Source organism: Terrapene carolina, unplaced genomic scaffold (assembly GCF_002925995.2).
Source record: "Terrapene carolina triunguis isolate 2854851 unplaced genomic scaffold, T_m_triunguis-2.0 Scaffold558, whole genome shotgun sequence".
NCBI lineage: Eukaryota > Metazoa > Chordata > Testudines > Emydidae > Terrapene > Terrapene triunguis.
Window position 1 is genome coordinate 7,534,136 of NW_020664909.1, and position 14,059 is coordinate 7,548,194.

The window sequence follows — 14,059 nt, forward strand, 5'->3', positions numbered from 1 at the left end:
GACGGCGAGCACTTCCTGGTTCGATTTATCGCGTCCAGACCAGACGCGATAAATCGAACCCGGAACTTTGATTGCCAGCCGTCGAACTACCCGGTAAGTATAGACCAGCCCTAAGTATTGATAGCTTGTACCTGAAATATGAGTATTTTAAGGACAAAATATTTACCTTATATTATTTTATATATATTGTTTTCTTTGTAAGATATCAGCTTAATCAATATTTATTTATTGATGTAACAATGTTACAATTACAAATAAATGGTTAAAGAAAGAGAAGGAGAGAGACTATGGTAAAGGGAAGCAAAGCAGAAAGAAGACAGGGGAAGTATTATATGATTTGTAATCATTCTTTCAAGATGACTCCTCACTGTTCGTGTTCCCTTTCTCCGTGTGATAAAGGGCAATCAGAAAGATCTAATTGGAAAGTGTTCCATTTCCCTGCTTTTTATTTTTGTTTGTTAGGCATGTGAAAGAAATTTAATTATTTGGCTGTGATTCTTAAAATTATTTGGCTGAGACTATGGGAATCTCAGTGTCTTTTGAGGGTAGTCATATGTACTTCTGACCATGGCTATGAAATGTACTGTTAGGATTATTGTCGTCACTATCTACATTACATTATATAAAGGTAACTTTGAGGAATCTACTGGGACAAAGAAAAGATATTGCATAAACTATGACAAGTAGGCCACTATGTGTGCCAGGGAACCACAGTTTTCTAATTGTATTCTAGTTATTGTAAAAAGTAGTGAATGGGCCTTCAGATTTCTCCTTAAAGGGATCATCTTTCATTGAAATAACAATAAAACGGGTCATCTTCACCATGATAAATATTGGGCAACTGGAATTTGGAAACACCAAATAGCAGACAACTGTCTGTTATTCTTGTCTAAGATTGGCTAATTTATTATTTCAATTAAAATTTTACGAGATATTTCTCTGTGAGCGTACAAGGACAGTTCAATCCAGATGATTTTACAGCATATTGCAGATAGTAAGCATGGAAATGGTCATATAAAAATATTAGTGCTGTCTTGTATAAAAAATTATGGCTTCCTTAATGTTAATTGTATGTTAACAACAATAACAACTGATGTTTATAAAGCATCTTTTATTCAAAGATTCCAAAGTGTACACACATACCATTAAAAAGATGATTTACCAACAAGGAACCCAATTTTATTCATTGTGGTGAATGGACTAATTGCCTCATAACAGGCTCATGAATGATCTGACCAGAGGGGCCACTGCTAGGTCAGGAGACATATGCATATAAATATACAGACCATGTTGTTTAATCCTTGGCCCAGCTGGATTGTTGTCCACTACTGTTGTGACAGAAAGCCCGCACAGAGACTTTTCTGTGGGTTTCCCTTCCAGGAAAAGGTTTTGGACAGATCTTTTTACAGTATGCCGTACGGAAAATGTTTAACTGTGTGCAGTTTTGCCAGGGTGTGTGTATGGGCACAGTTAGCCTGCTGTAGGCTATAGAAATAAAATAGGGATTAGTTCACCCACCACAGAAATGCAACTACCTGTTAACAAAGCACAGAAACACTATACAACAAAAAGCAAAGAATATCTTATGCATTTGAAACTATGTGGAAAGAGGTTTCAGGGGGTAGCCGTGTTAGTCTGTATCAGTAAAAACAATGAGGAGTCCTTGTGTCACCTTAGAGACTAACAAATTTATTTGGGCATAAGCTTTCGTGGGATATAACCCACTTCATCAGATGCATAGAGTGGAAAATACAGTAAGCAGGTATAAATATACAGAACATGAAAAGATGGGAGTTGCCTTACCAAGTGGGGGGGTCAGTGCTAATGAGGCCAATTCAATTAGGGTGGATGTGGCCCATTCCCAACAGTTGACAAAAAGGGGTGAATATCAACAGAGGGAAAATTACTTTTTGTAGTGACCCAGCCACTCCCAGTCTTTATTCAGGCCTAATTTTATGGTGTCAAGTTTGCAAATTAATTCTAGTTCTGCAGTTTCTCATTGAAGTCTGTTTTTGAAGTTTTTTTAGTGAAGAATGGCCACTTTTAAGTCTGTTATTGAGTGTCCAGATTGACAGATTGACAGAGCCAGAAGGGTACCCAGAAGTCACAGGACAGGCCCAACAAAGAAAGTAGCAGAACACCACTAGCCATCACCTACAGCCCCCAACATAAACCTCTCTAGCGCATCATCAAGGATCTACAACCTATCCTGTAGGATGATCCCTCACTCTCACAGACCTTGGGAGACAGGCCAGTCCTCACTTCAAACAGCCCCCCAACCTGAAGCAAATCCTCACCAGCAACTACACACCACACAACAGAAACACTAACTCAGGAATCAACCCCTGCAACAAACCCCGTTGCCAACTCTATCCGCATATCTATTCAAGGGACACCATTATAGGACCCAACCACATCAGCCACACCATCAGGGGCTCGTTCACCTGCATATCTACCAATGTGATGTATGCCATCATGTGCCAGCAATGCCCCTCTGCCATGTACATTGGCCAAACTGGACAGTCTCTACGCAAAAGAATAAATGGACACAAATCAGACATCAAGAATTGTAACATTCAAAAACCTGTAGGAGAGCACTTCAATCTCCCTGAACGCTCAATAACAGACGTAAAAGTTGCCATTCTTCAACAAAAAAACTTCAAAAACAGACTTCAGCGAGAAACTGCAGAACTAGAATTAATTTGCAAAATTGACACCATCAAATTAGGCCTGAATAAAGACTGGGAGTGGCTGGGTCATTACAGAAAATAATTTTCCCTCTGTTGATATTCACCCCTTCTTGTCAACTGTTGGGAATGGGCCACATCCACCCTAATTGAATTGGCCTTGTTAGCACTGACCCCCTACTTGGTAAGGCAACTCCCATCTTTTCATGTGCTGTATATTTATACCTGCCTACTGTATTTTCCACTCCATGCATCTGATGAAGTGGGTTATGTCCCACGAAAGCTTATGCCCAAATAAATTTGTTAGTCTCTAAGATGCCACCAGGACTCCTCGTTGTTTTTATGTCGAAAGAGGCTTTTTTGTTTATTTGTTTAAAGATCATCATTGTGGTGATGCATGAACTTTGCCAGGCCGCTACCGTCACATCCATTAGAGTGGGAGTTAGAGTTTTCAAAAAAGCACATTGTGCTGTCACAAATCTATTTACAAATTCCCCTTGAAGTGAATAGTGCTTCATTCCAACTGGAATTTGTGCTGTCACATCAATGTTATGCATATAAGCTAATTTCACACGGCTTCAGAACTTTGTTTTCAGATGACCAAAAGGGTTAAAGTCTAAGGACAAAACACCTGCCAGTAACCCCCAATCCTAATTAAGCTAGTTTCTTTTTTGAGGGGAGTAGAGGGTGGGAAACGACAATGAGAAACTGTAAAAAATAAATACTGGAAATTGTTTTGAAATAAGGTACAGTATTCTGAATGTCTAGAGCTCAAAGATTGTTTTAAACTGGACAACCTCCAACTTTTAAAAAATATATATTTTTAACAATATGCCAAGACCAATAGATGTACATGGATTGAGCCAGTAGGCCTTATAGCTGTCAACTACTACACTGTGTAAAAGGAATTATTCTGGAAAATTCACCTTTAGTGATGTTCTAAAAATCTAAGGACCAAATTAAGTCTTGTGGCATTTGATTACAACAGGGTTGAATTTGGCACTAGAAGATGTTATCTACTGGCTAGCTCCATTTCTACTGAAATATGATAAAATTTCCTTGCCCAGTATGGACATATTCACTTGTTTTTGTGAAGGGCCTTGAGAGGCACAATAGGCATAAAATTTTATTTTAATAAGACTTAACCTAATTTGTTATTTTGGAATGTAAAAAAATGAAAATTTTATGCAGTTTGCAACTTGATAGCAGTTGTCACAAATGGCATACTAAATATTAAAGAATACTTTTTCAATTACACTACTGCCCCTTACACCTTTCTAGAAGCATAAGAGGGCCTTAAAGTGGGTGTAAATATAATTACTAAATGTAACTTTAAGGTCCCTTTTACACTGACCAAGGAAAGTGTAAAGGAGCCTTAGCACTTGTCTACCCCAGGAAACTGAGTAATTATACCAGAATGGAGAATAACATTATCAAATTATACAACAATAAACTATAACATGGGCAGTGCCAGTGTTAGCCCACTGGGGGCCCTAAACAGTAATATTATGCCCCTCCCACAATACATACTCATAATAGGGGGCCCCCTTGAGCTGTTTGGGGCCCTAAGCCAGCGGTTCTCAACCAGGGGTATGTGTACCCCGGGGTACTCAGAGGTCTTCTAGGTGGTACATCAACGCATCTAGATATTTGCCTAGTTTTACAACAGACTACATAAAAAGCACTAGCGAAGTCACCACAAACTAAATTTAATAGACAATTATTTTTTTATACTGCTCTATATACTATACACTGAAATGTAAGTACAATATTTATATTCCAATTGATTTATTTTATAATTATATGGTAAAAATGAGAAAGTAAGCATTTTTTCAGTAATAGTGTGCTGTGACACTTTTGTATTTTTATGTCTGATTTTGTAAGTTTTTAAGTGACGTGAAACATGGGGGTACACAAGACAAATCAGACTCTTGAAAGGGGTACAGTAGCCTGGAAAGGTTGAGAGCCACTGCCCTAAGCAATTGCTTAGTTTGTTTATGCCTAGTGCCAGCTCTGAACACGCGGAGTTATACAGGGAAAGCTATAGCAGTACAATCATTCTGCTGTAGCTATTCCAGTCAATTTCCTTGTGTAGAAGAGCCCTTAGTGTAAATAAGAATCAGACCATGTGTGCCTAATTCACAACTGGCATTACTCCAATTTGACTGCAGTAATGGATTACACTGATTTCAATGAAATTACAGTGACATAAAACTAGAGTAATACAGTGAAGAATCAGACCCTAAAATTTAGAATAGAGCTAGGCTAATACTGACATTTTTTTAATTCATTTTATTTTTAATAAAATAGGCTGCAATCTTGTTTGCACATGTTTGGGCTAGATTCTCCACTGTACCTGAGCTCTCCTGATTCTCATCCACTCAACTTTGGTGCAAATCCAAACAGCATGGGTACAGCTTTACATCCCCTGAGGATATGTCCTATAGAAGCAAAACTTTTAAAGATTAACAATAACCCCCATCAGTTATGCTAACTTACACACAAAATAGTTATTGAATGTAGAATGTCCATTGCTGCTAATAATTTGCCTCTAGCGACTCTTTGCCTGATCTTTGTTTTGTTTTTCAGTTACAAATTAGTGAGGCCTGTTAATTAGTGAACATTCAATGTAGCTGAAGACTGGATGAACACAGTTTTCTGAATGTGTGATAAACTTAACCCATGAGTAGGTTTTAGAGAAACATGATGGTTCAGCTCCATCACTGACTAATGTTACTCAGTCTTGTACATGATGTAGAGCCTGTATCTAACCTATACTAGAAAATCAAATGATAGAAATGTTTCCACCAGAATTCTCAACAGCATAGGTGCTTATACATTTATGAAAGCCTTGCTGTATTTTCCATGAAGTCTTTCAATGGCAATCCACCAGAAACAGATGAAGAAAACAAATGCAGACCTCATCGAAACTGGACTCTCAACCTGTATGTCATAAATGTCTGTATTTTTATCTGAATCAGGCAACACACCTATTACCCTGTATACAGAAATTACATTCAAATCAATGGGAGAAATTCTGTACCAAGGCACAGAAGGTACAGCCTTTGCACTGCCACCTTTGTACTGCCTGGGTTCTAGGTTGAGTGGTGTCTGCTCTAATTTATGGCAGCCTTAGTCAGATAACCTATGAGCTGTGCCACAGCCAAGAATCTCAGCAGCTCTTAGTGCTACAGATACTCTGCCTCCTGTTCCTGACACCTTCCTTCTTGCCCCAGGCCCCAACATGTATTCTACTTTGGGGCTATGAGGCGTTGAAGAGGTTGCATAGGAAAATGTTAGGTGGTCTTAACCAACTTCTGTGTAGCAGGAGTGGTTGCGCCTCCTTTATGACCCCTATGCACTGCCAGAATCAGCCCCCATGAGTTGTGTGTGTATTGCTTTCAGGCTTAAGAATAAGACCATGGTTTTTCTTTATTTGTGCCTATTCCTAGGTTTTTTTTTTTTTTTTTTTTTTTTGGTGCATACAGATATGGGATAGAAGCACTACAAATGTGTTAATAATAGATATAGTGAAATGTATATCTGATACTCAAATAATACATAATATATAAAATTCAACAATGGTTGGAAAAGTTATATGGTTTAAGACTAAAGGGGAAATTGTGATTAGCTTATAGTTAGTAAAAATAACTAACCGAATAAGAAGTTGTGAAAAACGGACAGGATATATAATATGATACTTTCATTGGACTAAATAATTAATAATGCATATTATTTGACATCAAAAATACAGATTCCTGAAGAAGGGACCCTAATGATCTGAATGTTTCTACAGTATAAACTTTATTTAGCTTTGTGAACTTTTACTTATTATAAGGCATAATAAAAACATATGGTGCTTCTCTAATGCTTAAATCATCAATCATTAGGTTCATCCTTAAATTTTTCTGTACCTCATATGTAAAGACTACATAGTAATTCTCTATCGTCAGTACTTTTTCCCAAATGGTCCAAATATAAGAGGTGATGAGCTCTTTCATTTCCACTGAAGTCAGCAAGACTAAAGGTTACTACTAGCACCCAGCAGGAATTACTCAAAATCTTGCAGGATCAGGCCCATGAAAGCAAATAATAGCGCCAAAATTTTAAAAGTAGCCATAGCATCCATGTGAGGAACATAAGAGTTGTTCATATTTCATAGTTTATAAATATCGTTACTTCATCTTTAAGCCAAAGGCCTCTCCTCAAAGACAGTATTTGTTAAGAGATCTGGATGGCTAAGGGGATTGGAAACATGATACAATGCCTTTCACTGATGCCAGTTCTAATCTGTTTCCCTAGAGCAGCAATGAATGAAACTTGTTATCATATGATGTCTTTGATGGACTGTGTGAAATGAGTTTAGTCTCAGACCACTTTGTAGAGGACAGGTGCATCACAAAACAACCCTTACAGCTGGCACAGATTTGTACCCTGGTTGGTATTCTCAGCAGAGAATACCAACCAGGGTACAAGTAAAGAATGGAGAAGGAAAATAAATTATCTTCTCACCTCTAGAAGTGTTGCCCCCAATAAAAGTTTAGACACATTGATGGAGAAGTGTATGGAAGCTTGTACTGCCGCTGCTCATTGTGTATCTTTTGTGTAAATACAGAATTTAAACCTGTCAAAACCAGACTGGCATAATCAAAAGACAGTAATGTCCCACAAAAATAAGTATTTGTTGATCCAGTAAGCAGCTATCATTTAACTTTGTCATACTGACTGCATCCTTTTTTCCTGGCTCTCTCTCTCTTTTCCGAAATAACTGAAAACACTGTAATTCCACAGCATTTTTATGCCAGCTTCTAGAAGTATTTCCAAAGAGAAAACACATTTTTTAGCAGTTGTAGTCACTTGCTGCCCTGTTGTGCTGCTGAGCTCAGGTGGATTACTTGGAGCTATGTCACGACTTGGAAATGAGGAAGCCCTGTGGTCCCACAGCTGATCCGTGGAAGAAGCGCTGTACAGCACACTTTTTTCTCTCTTGCTGTGTTTCTGGGTGTGCCTATGTGTCTTTCAGCTCCTCACCTAGGGAATCCCCTCACAGGGGAAACACGGCTGCCAGCTTGCTCTAGAGTCCTCCTGAGTGTAGACTGGGGGCTTTTACAATGTGGGGCTAAAGCCGCCCTCCCACCCCCTAAAATGAGGGGCTCACCAAGCCGCAAAATAACTTGGGGGGAAGTGCGGAGGAAAGGTCGGCAGAAGGAGGGGGCGACCCGGCTGAAGGATGGAGAAGGGGAACGGAGAAGGGTGCCCGGGGAGAGGGAAGGCAGAAGAGAAGGAGAAGGACAGAGAGCAGGGAGGAGAGGAAGAGGGACAGCGGGGGAAGGATGGCGGCAGGGTAGGAAGCACAGAGAGGGACAGCTCCAGGCAGCGGGCGAGTGCGGAGCACTGATTTCCCCCAGCCCTCCTCCGGCGGCTGCAAGTGGGGAGGGGGAGGAGAGGGGAGGGACGGGACGTACCAATAGGCCCCCGGGGGGGGAGGACACCATGATAGCCCCCCAGCTCCCGGGGCTAGTCCTTTGGCCGGCGGGGGCTGCACCGCCCTGGTGTGGGCGGGCGCATTGGAAAGCGGGGCGTGGGGGGGGGGACGAGACGGTTTGCCCCGGGGAGAAGGAGGCGGTGGGAGCGAGCGGCACTCCCCCCCCCGGCGGGGTGGTGCGGCCCGTTCCGAGGAGGGCGCTGCGCCTCCCCGCTCAGTGACACACAGACCCGGCGCGGGGAGGCGGTGGCTGGTCGGGGGAGCGGGGCGGGCTGGGATCGTAGCGGCGGCTGGGAGCCGAGTCCGGAGCATGGCGGGGACCGCGGCGGCCGCTCCTCCCACCCGCGGGGAACTTTCCGCTGCCGCCGCGGATGCTGCCTCCTCCCCTCCGCGGCGGCCCGCGGCGCTGCCCGGCCCGGGGCTGCTGGGGCTGGGGCTGCTCCTCTGCTGCGGTGAGTGAAACTTTTCCTCGGGCGGGGCCGGGCTGCGGGCGGGGCCGGGGCAGTTGCCGGAGTTCGGCGAAAGTTTTTGCAGCGGGGCGGCCGGGGGGGACGGCCCCGGGGGAGGGGAACGGGGGACTCTCACGGGGCGGGATGGGAGGTGGCTCCCGGCGCGGGTGCGTGGGACGGGAAGAGCCCGGCTGGCCAGAGCCCCCCGGGCGCGCTGGGGGGAGAGATAACGGGTCTGTGGGGGCGGGAGTGCCCGGCCCGCTGCTCCCGCTCCCGGCGGGGGGATTTCCCGGGGCCGGGTGCGGGGCTGGGCGCTGTTGCCGGGCGCGGGTTGTGTTTAGATTCCACTTGTCGCGGTGGCGGCGGGACCGTTACTGCGGGCGGGGCGCAGCCGGGGTGTCTCCGTGGGGCTGGAGCCTGGCGCGGCGCCAGCTGCGGAGTGAGGCTCCAGCACCCCCCCCCCCCTTCCAAAAACAGAGACTCCGGCTCGGAACAGCTGGTGGCTGGAGCCGAGTTGACGCTGCATAAAGCGGGGCGCGGGGTAACTGCAGCCGCCCAGCTCAGCACGTGGGTCTGTAAATCACAGCCCGGGGGGCTGGGCGCTATTTGCGGGGCTGGGGTCCTTTCTCTCCCCCCTGACACGGCGAGTTGATACCGACCAGCTTGTGGAGTCGGGATCGTGGTCTGCCCGCGGGACTGTTTATGATCCTCTCGCCCCTTGGCTGGAGAAATAGGAGCTAGCGGTACAGCGCACACAGCCGGGTGTGTTGGGGGAGTCGAGGGGGTGGGTTTTCTGCACGTGTGCGACGGTGTTTCATAGAGGTGTAGAAATGTTCCTTGTTTCTGATGCTGTCGCTTGAACGCTTCCCCCCTCCCCCCCATGATGTTTGCTAGCAGGGGTAGCTGCTTGGGGGCTGTACTTGTTCAGAGTCCCTCCCTGCCGTGGAAAGCTCGTTTTGTCCCCTCCGAAGCGGTCACACGACCCCTTCACGCCTTTGCTTTGAATCTGCTACTGCTGTTACTGAGAGCGAGGGCTTAAAGCACGGGGACCCACCTGTGGTTTGATGTGGCCATGTGTGGGAGACTTAAACTCCCCCCAACTCTGCTCTTGCGGAGAGTAGCTGGGTCGGCAGTATGGTTGAAATTACTCAGTGTCTTGTTGGAAAAGAAAGGGGGTACGGCCTGTTCGCATTACGAGTTATGGGGGAATACAGGGGGAAAGTGGACTTGATATTGGTCGGTTGTAAGAAAGAAATTAACGCAGCAGCAATTGTCACTTTCCAGCGCAATACTAAGTACCTAACGAGGCCTCTGCTGCTGCTTATCGCTTGCTGTGCACCCTCTTGGCGGTGGGCTTCATACAGAGACTGGGAGCAGTGTGCCGCGAGAGTGCTTTGCGGCAGCGTTTCTGTATTCAGCGAGATGCCCTTGCAGGGAGGGAAGGAGAGCGCTGCTGCTGGAAGTGCGAACTGCTGCATCATTGCCTGAGGGGGCAGACTATCACAAAGTGTGCTTCACAAGGGTGGGGTAATAACAATTGGAATCGCAGAGAACGTGGACGCGCTCAGGCTCAAGAGAGCTCTGGATAATCGTCCACCATACTTTACTGGTTTCTGTTTTTTGCAAGATGAGGTTTTCGTGGGCTCAGTCACGCTTATTGTGAACACAGCTTTGTTTTGCTTTGAATTGGGAGATAGTAGTGTAAGCAGTTTTGTGTGTGAATGGCTAACAGGCTTAACTTCATCTGTCCAGGAGATAGTTATTTTTTGAGTTTAGCGCAAAAGTTAAATGTGCAGCATTTGATTTAGCAACTTGGGTTGTGCAGATTTAGGTAACGGAGTTAAGTCCAGATGAGAGATGGTCTTGTTGGCATAGATGTGAAGTACTGTATGATCTAGGAATGCTGCAGAATTAGTGGAGTTGCAAGTGGTTAAGCAGAGCTTTCATATGTGTATTTGGTGTGTGGCATGCAGAAATCACTTCCAGAGTACAGTATCAAATCTTTATGTGGATTGTTTTTCTTTTTCTGACCTTTGGGTTGAAAGTTGTTAGACTAAAATTCAGCTGATCTACTGTAATTATTACACTGAGTAAATAGATTTGAAAACTACATGTCAAAACTACAGTTACAATTTTTGTGTAAGTTTACAGACATGTTTTTCTTAACTAGAAAATTGCCAGATAATCAGTAGTTAATTAGACACACATAGTTACCATGTTTTATACTTGGCTGAAGGGACTCTCAAGACAACCATATTTTAATTATTAAAATATAAAACTTCATGCTGAGCTATATGCTGACAACTTGTTTTTCCTCTAGACTGAGTCAAAAGAATAAAAATCAGTCGGGATCTCATGCACTAGCCCTGTACTGTAATGGGGAGGGGTTGCAAACACAGTAGGGAGGCATGTAAGTTTCTTTCAAATTTGTGTTTAAATAAAAAATGACTAGTGTTATAACTGTGTTGGTCCCAGGATATAAGAGACAAGGTGGGTGTGGCAGTATCTTTTGTGGAGCCCAGAGTGGAGTGCTTATGCTGCCAATAGCAGGTAGTTGGAAAGTCTCTCTCACCACAGAAAATGTCACAAAAGTTGGTCCAATAAAAGATACTACTTCAGCCAGGTAGTGTCTCTACTGTAAATCTTGCAGAAGTGTTTCCCTGAAACTGAGGAGTTGAATCAAACTGGGTTTGGCATTAATCTATTTAGAGCTCTGAGGGGCAGCTCTAAATATTGCAAATCTGTAATGCATATTAGAGTAAAAGGAATACGAGACCTCTGGAGCTCTTGTATGTTTTCCTGGGTGTCTCATGAATAAAAAGTAAGTTAACTTTTTGAGGGACCACAATTCAAGAACTAGTGTCTCCATGGCTGCCTGTCAAAAGGTTCTGTGTCTTCTAAAGAGGAAACTAATTACACTTGTGTAAGATGCAGGAATATTGATAAATGACCAGTGCCAAGTAGACAGTAGCAGACTGAATCAGTGGTAAACTGATGATCAAACTTTTAATTATCAAGCCTAGTAATGCATTTCTTGGGTTAGAGTTAACTAATATTCATATTGCAAGTGGTAAAAGGCATGCTTTCCTAGCCTTGACAAACTTGTTGGCTAAAATCTCTTTGTTGGTTCTGGATGACTTTTGATCTGTGTAAACTACATTGAATTCCATTATCCATTTCATTACACTGAAACAACACAAGGCTTGTCAAAAAGTTGGAATGCCTGCTTTATGTAGTGCAATGTTTTCAGCCTGATTAAAAACTTGTATTGGGTGAGTGTCTTGTATAGATGTAGGTAGAAGCCTGAAGCACAAGAAAATATTTAGTGATTCTTCAACAGCATTTTGCTATCTCTCAACAAACAGTCCTTAAGCTGTCTGTACTAAATCTTTGGCTAAAATTTCCCACTTGCATGATTTCTTATCTCTTCCTCCATTGCTACCACCACAGTGCTTAAATGCTGCCGGGTACGAGTGTGGACACTTCCTGGGCATGAGAGAAACTTGTTCGTGCCCACCAGAGTAAACCTTTCCCTGTTACTAACTAGCTTTAGGCTCTATGACACTCATTTTTTCCCAGTGCAGGTTAGCAATTTACACCTCTCGCTTTGGTACACTCGGGTGCCCACTCCTTTGCTTTCAGTGTGCACTGCAGGTGTCCGGGTTTGCTGCCTCAGAAAGCAGTTTACCTTGGTTCATGCTTTCCTCAGCACAAGGAGATTAGACAGGTTGATAGTAAAAACAGACTGAAGTTTATAAGAGAGAAAGATTTGCGTAAAAGCAAGTATTTGGAAACATAAGGCTATAGGTAAATGGAAAAACATAACATGCGATCTATAGCCTATATTTACTTTCCTGTCTTATAAGGTAACTTGTTAGTATCTCTCACGCACAGGTCATTCCTTGAAGCACTTGTCCATTTCCAAAATCTGGGATTCAGTTTTTGTGAGACTCATGCTGGAAGAGTTCCTCTTCCTGTAATGGATCATCACTTGTGCCCCTTCATTTTTATACAGTCACATATCATTGTCTCTTGCCCAAAAGGGTCCTGATTTCTGAAAACTCTCCTAGGTTTGCTTGTCTTTGAAGTATGTTCAAGGTTTCATCTTTTTTAGACCGTAAACAAAACTCTCTCCTTTGTTGGAGGTCCATTGTTCCTATGTGGATTGGCTCAGCCCTGTGACTTCCCCTCCTATCCCCCAGTGATAAGTTTTACTCCCAGTGGATTTGGAACACCATATTTCATGTACCAACATCTTACAAGAACAATGACAATCAACTAGTTCTTTTCTTTTGGTAGAAACCATATATGACCCTCTTTGCTCTAACATTGAGAAAATGGTCAGACACAGATATAATCTCTCTGCCAGAGCTTGTTTGGGCATGTTGTTGGTGTCACAGCCAGAGAACAGGTCTACTCTGGGACCTGTTCTACACTACTGTTGGAGAATAACGACAGAGTAAAGTCGATGTAAAGCAGCTTACATCGACCTAATTATGTGTATGTATACAACAGCCTTACTCCTGCCAATGTAAGTGCCCCAGTACACTGACATCATAACTCCAGATCCATGAGAGGAGTAAAGCTTATGTCAGTGTAGTTGGGACGCAGTGTCCGTGTAGACACTGTGGGTTACTTACATCTGCTGTTGACTGTCATTCTTTTCATCCTGCTGGAACCATGAAATTGACAAGAAAGCCAGGCGTGGGTTGTCACCCCAGGGCAGGTGGGGGGCTCCAAGTAGAGCTGGGCTGCTGCCCAGGTTCCCTGCTCCCAGCCAGATAGCTAGCTGGGCTCCTGATGGAGAGCTGCATGCAGAGCTGAGAACCTGGGCTCTCAGCCCTCCTCACTTCCTCTCTTAAGTCGATGGAAGTGCACCACTGACAGAAGGAGGGTAGTGAGGATATGAACCACCGCAGTAATTACTACAGTGGCTGTAAGTTGACCTAACATAGGTCAACTTAAGTTTGTAGTGTAGATGTGCCCTGGGTCTCCCATTGTTACTACCAGTGCATTATTCCACCAGTCCTAGCAATAATGGGAAATAATAAAGAAAAATAGCACGTGATATACATTGCTATAGTGCAAAGTTAAACTTTCTGGTATGTAACCAGAGAGGACCTTAAAAGTTCTGAGCCCTTATGGAAGAGAACATTATGATCTAGGAGCATGGACCTTCTGTCATCGTTACTTAAGCAGAATACAAAACATCCTGTGTGTGGGGTGGGGGGGGAGGAATGACTAGCAGCACCGTTGGGTTTTTATTTAATGCTTCTTTTCCAGCTATACAGTAGAACCTCTGTTATTGATGCTTATTGATCCATAACTTGCCTGAACTCCCAACGCTGTTGCACTGCTTACCATTGACGTCCGTAGCGGTACTGTAGTGAAGTTCTGAAGGCACATCTACACTACAGGTGCACCTGTGCCACTGTAGC

The 14,059-nt window shown here is 43.7% G+C and overlaps 1 protein-coding gene across 1 annotated transcript in view; it reads left to right on the top strand.

Moving 5' to 3' along the window:
• The first annotated feature begins 8,427 nt into the window (after window positions 1-8,427).
• Window positions 8,428-14,059, top strand: part of NECTIN3 (nectin cell adhesion molecule 3) — a 71,734-nt gene continuing 66,102 nt past the window's right edge. The window contains exon 1 of the mRNA XM_024200346.3: window positions 8,428-8,624. Within this exon, the coding sequence (XP_024056114.1) occupies window positions 8,483-8,624 (142 nt within the window). The 5' untranslated portion in view covers window positions 8,428-8,482. The remainder of the gene's footprint in view (window positions 8,625-14,059) is intronic.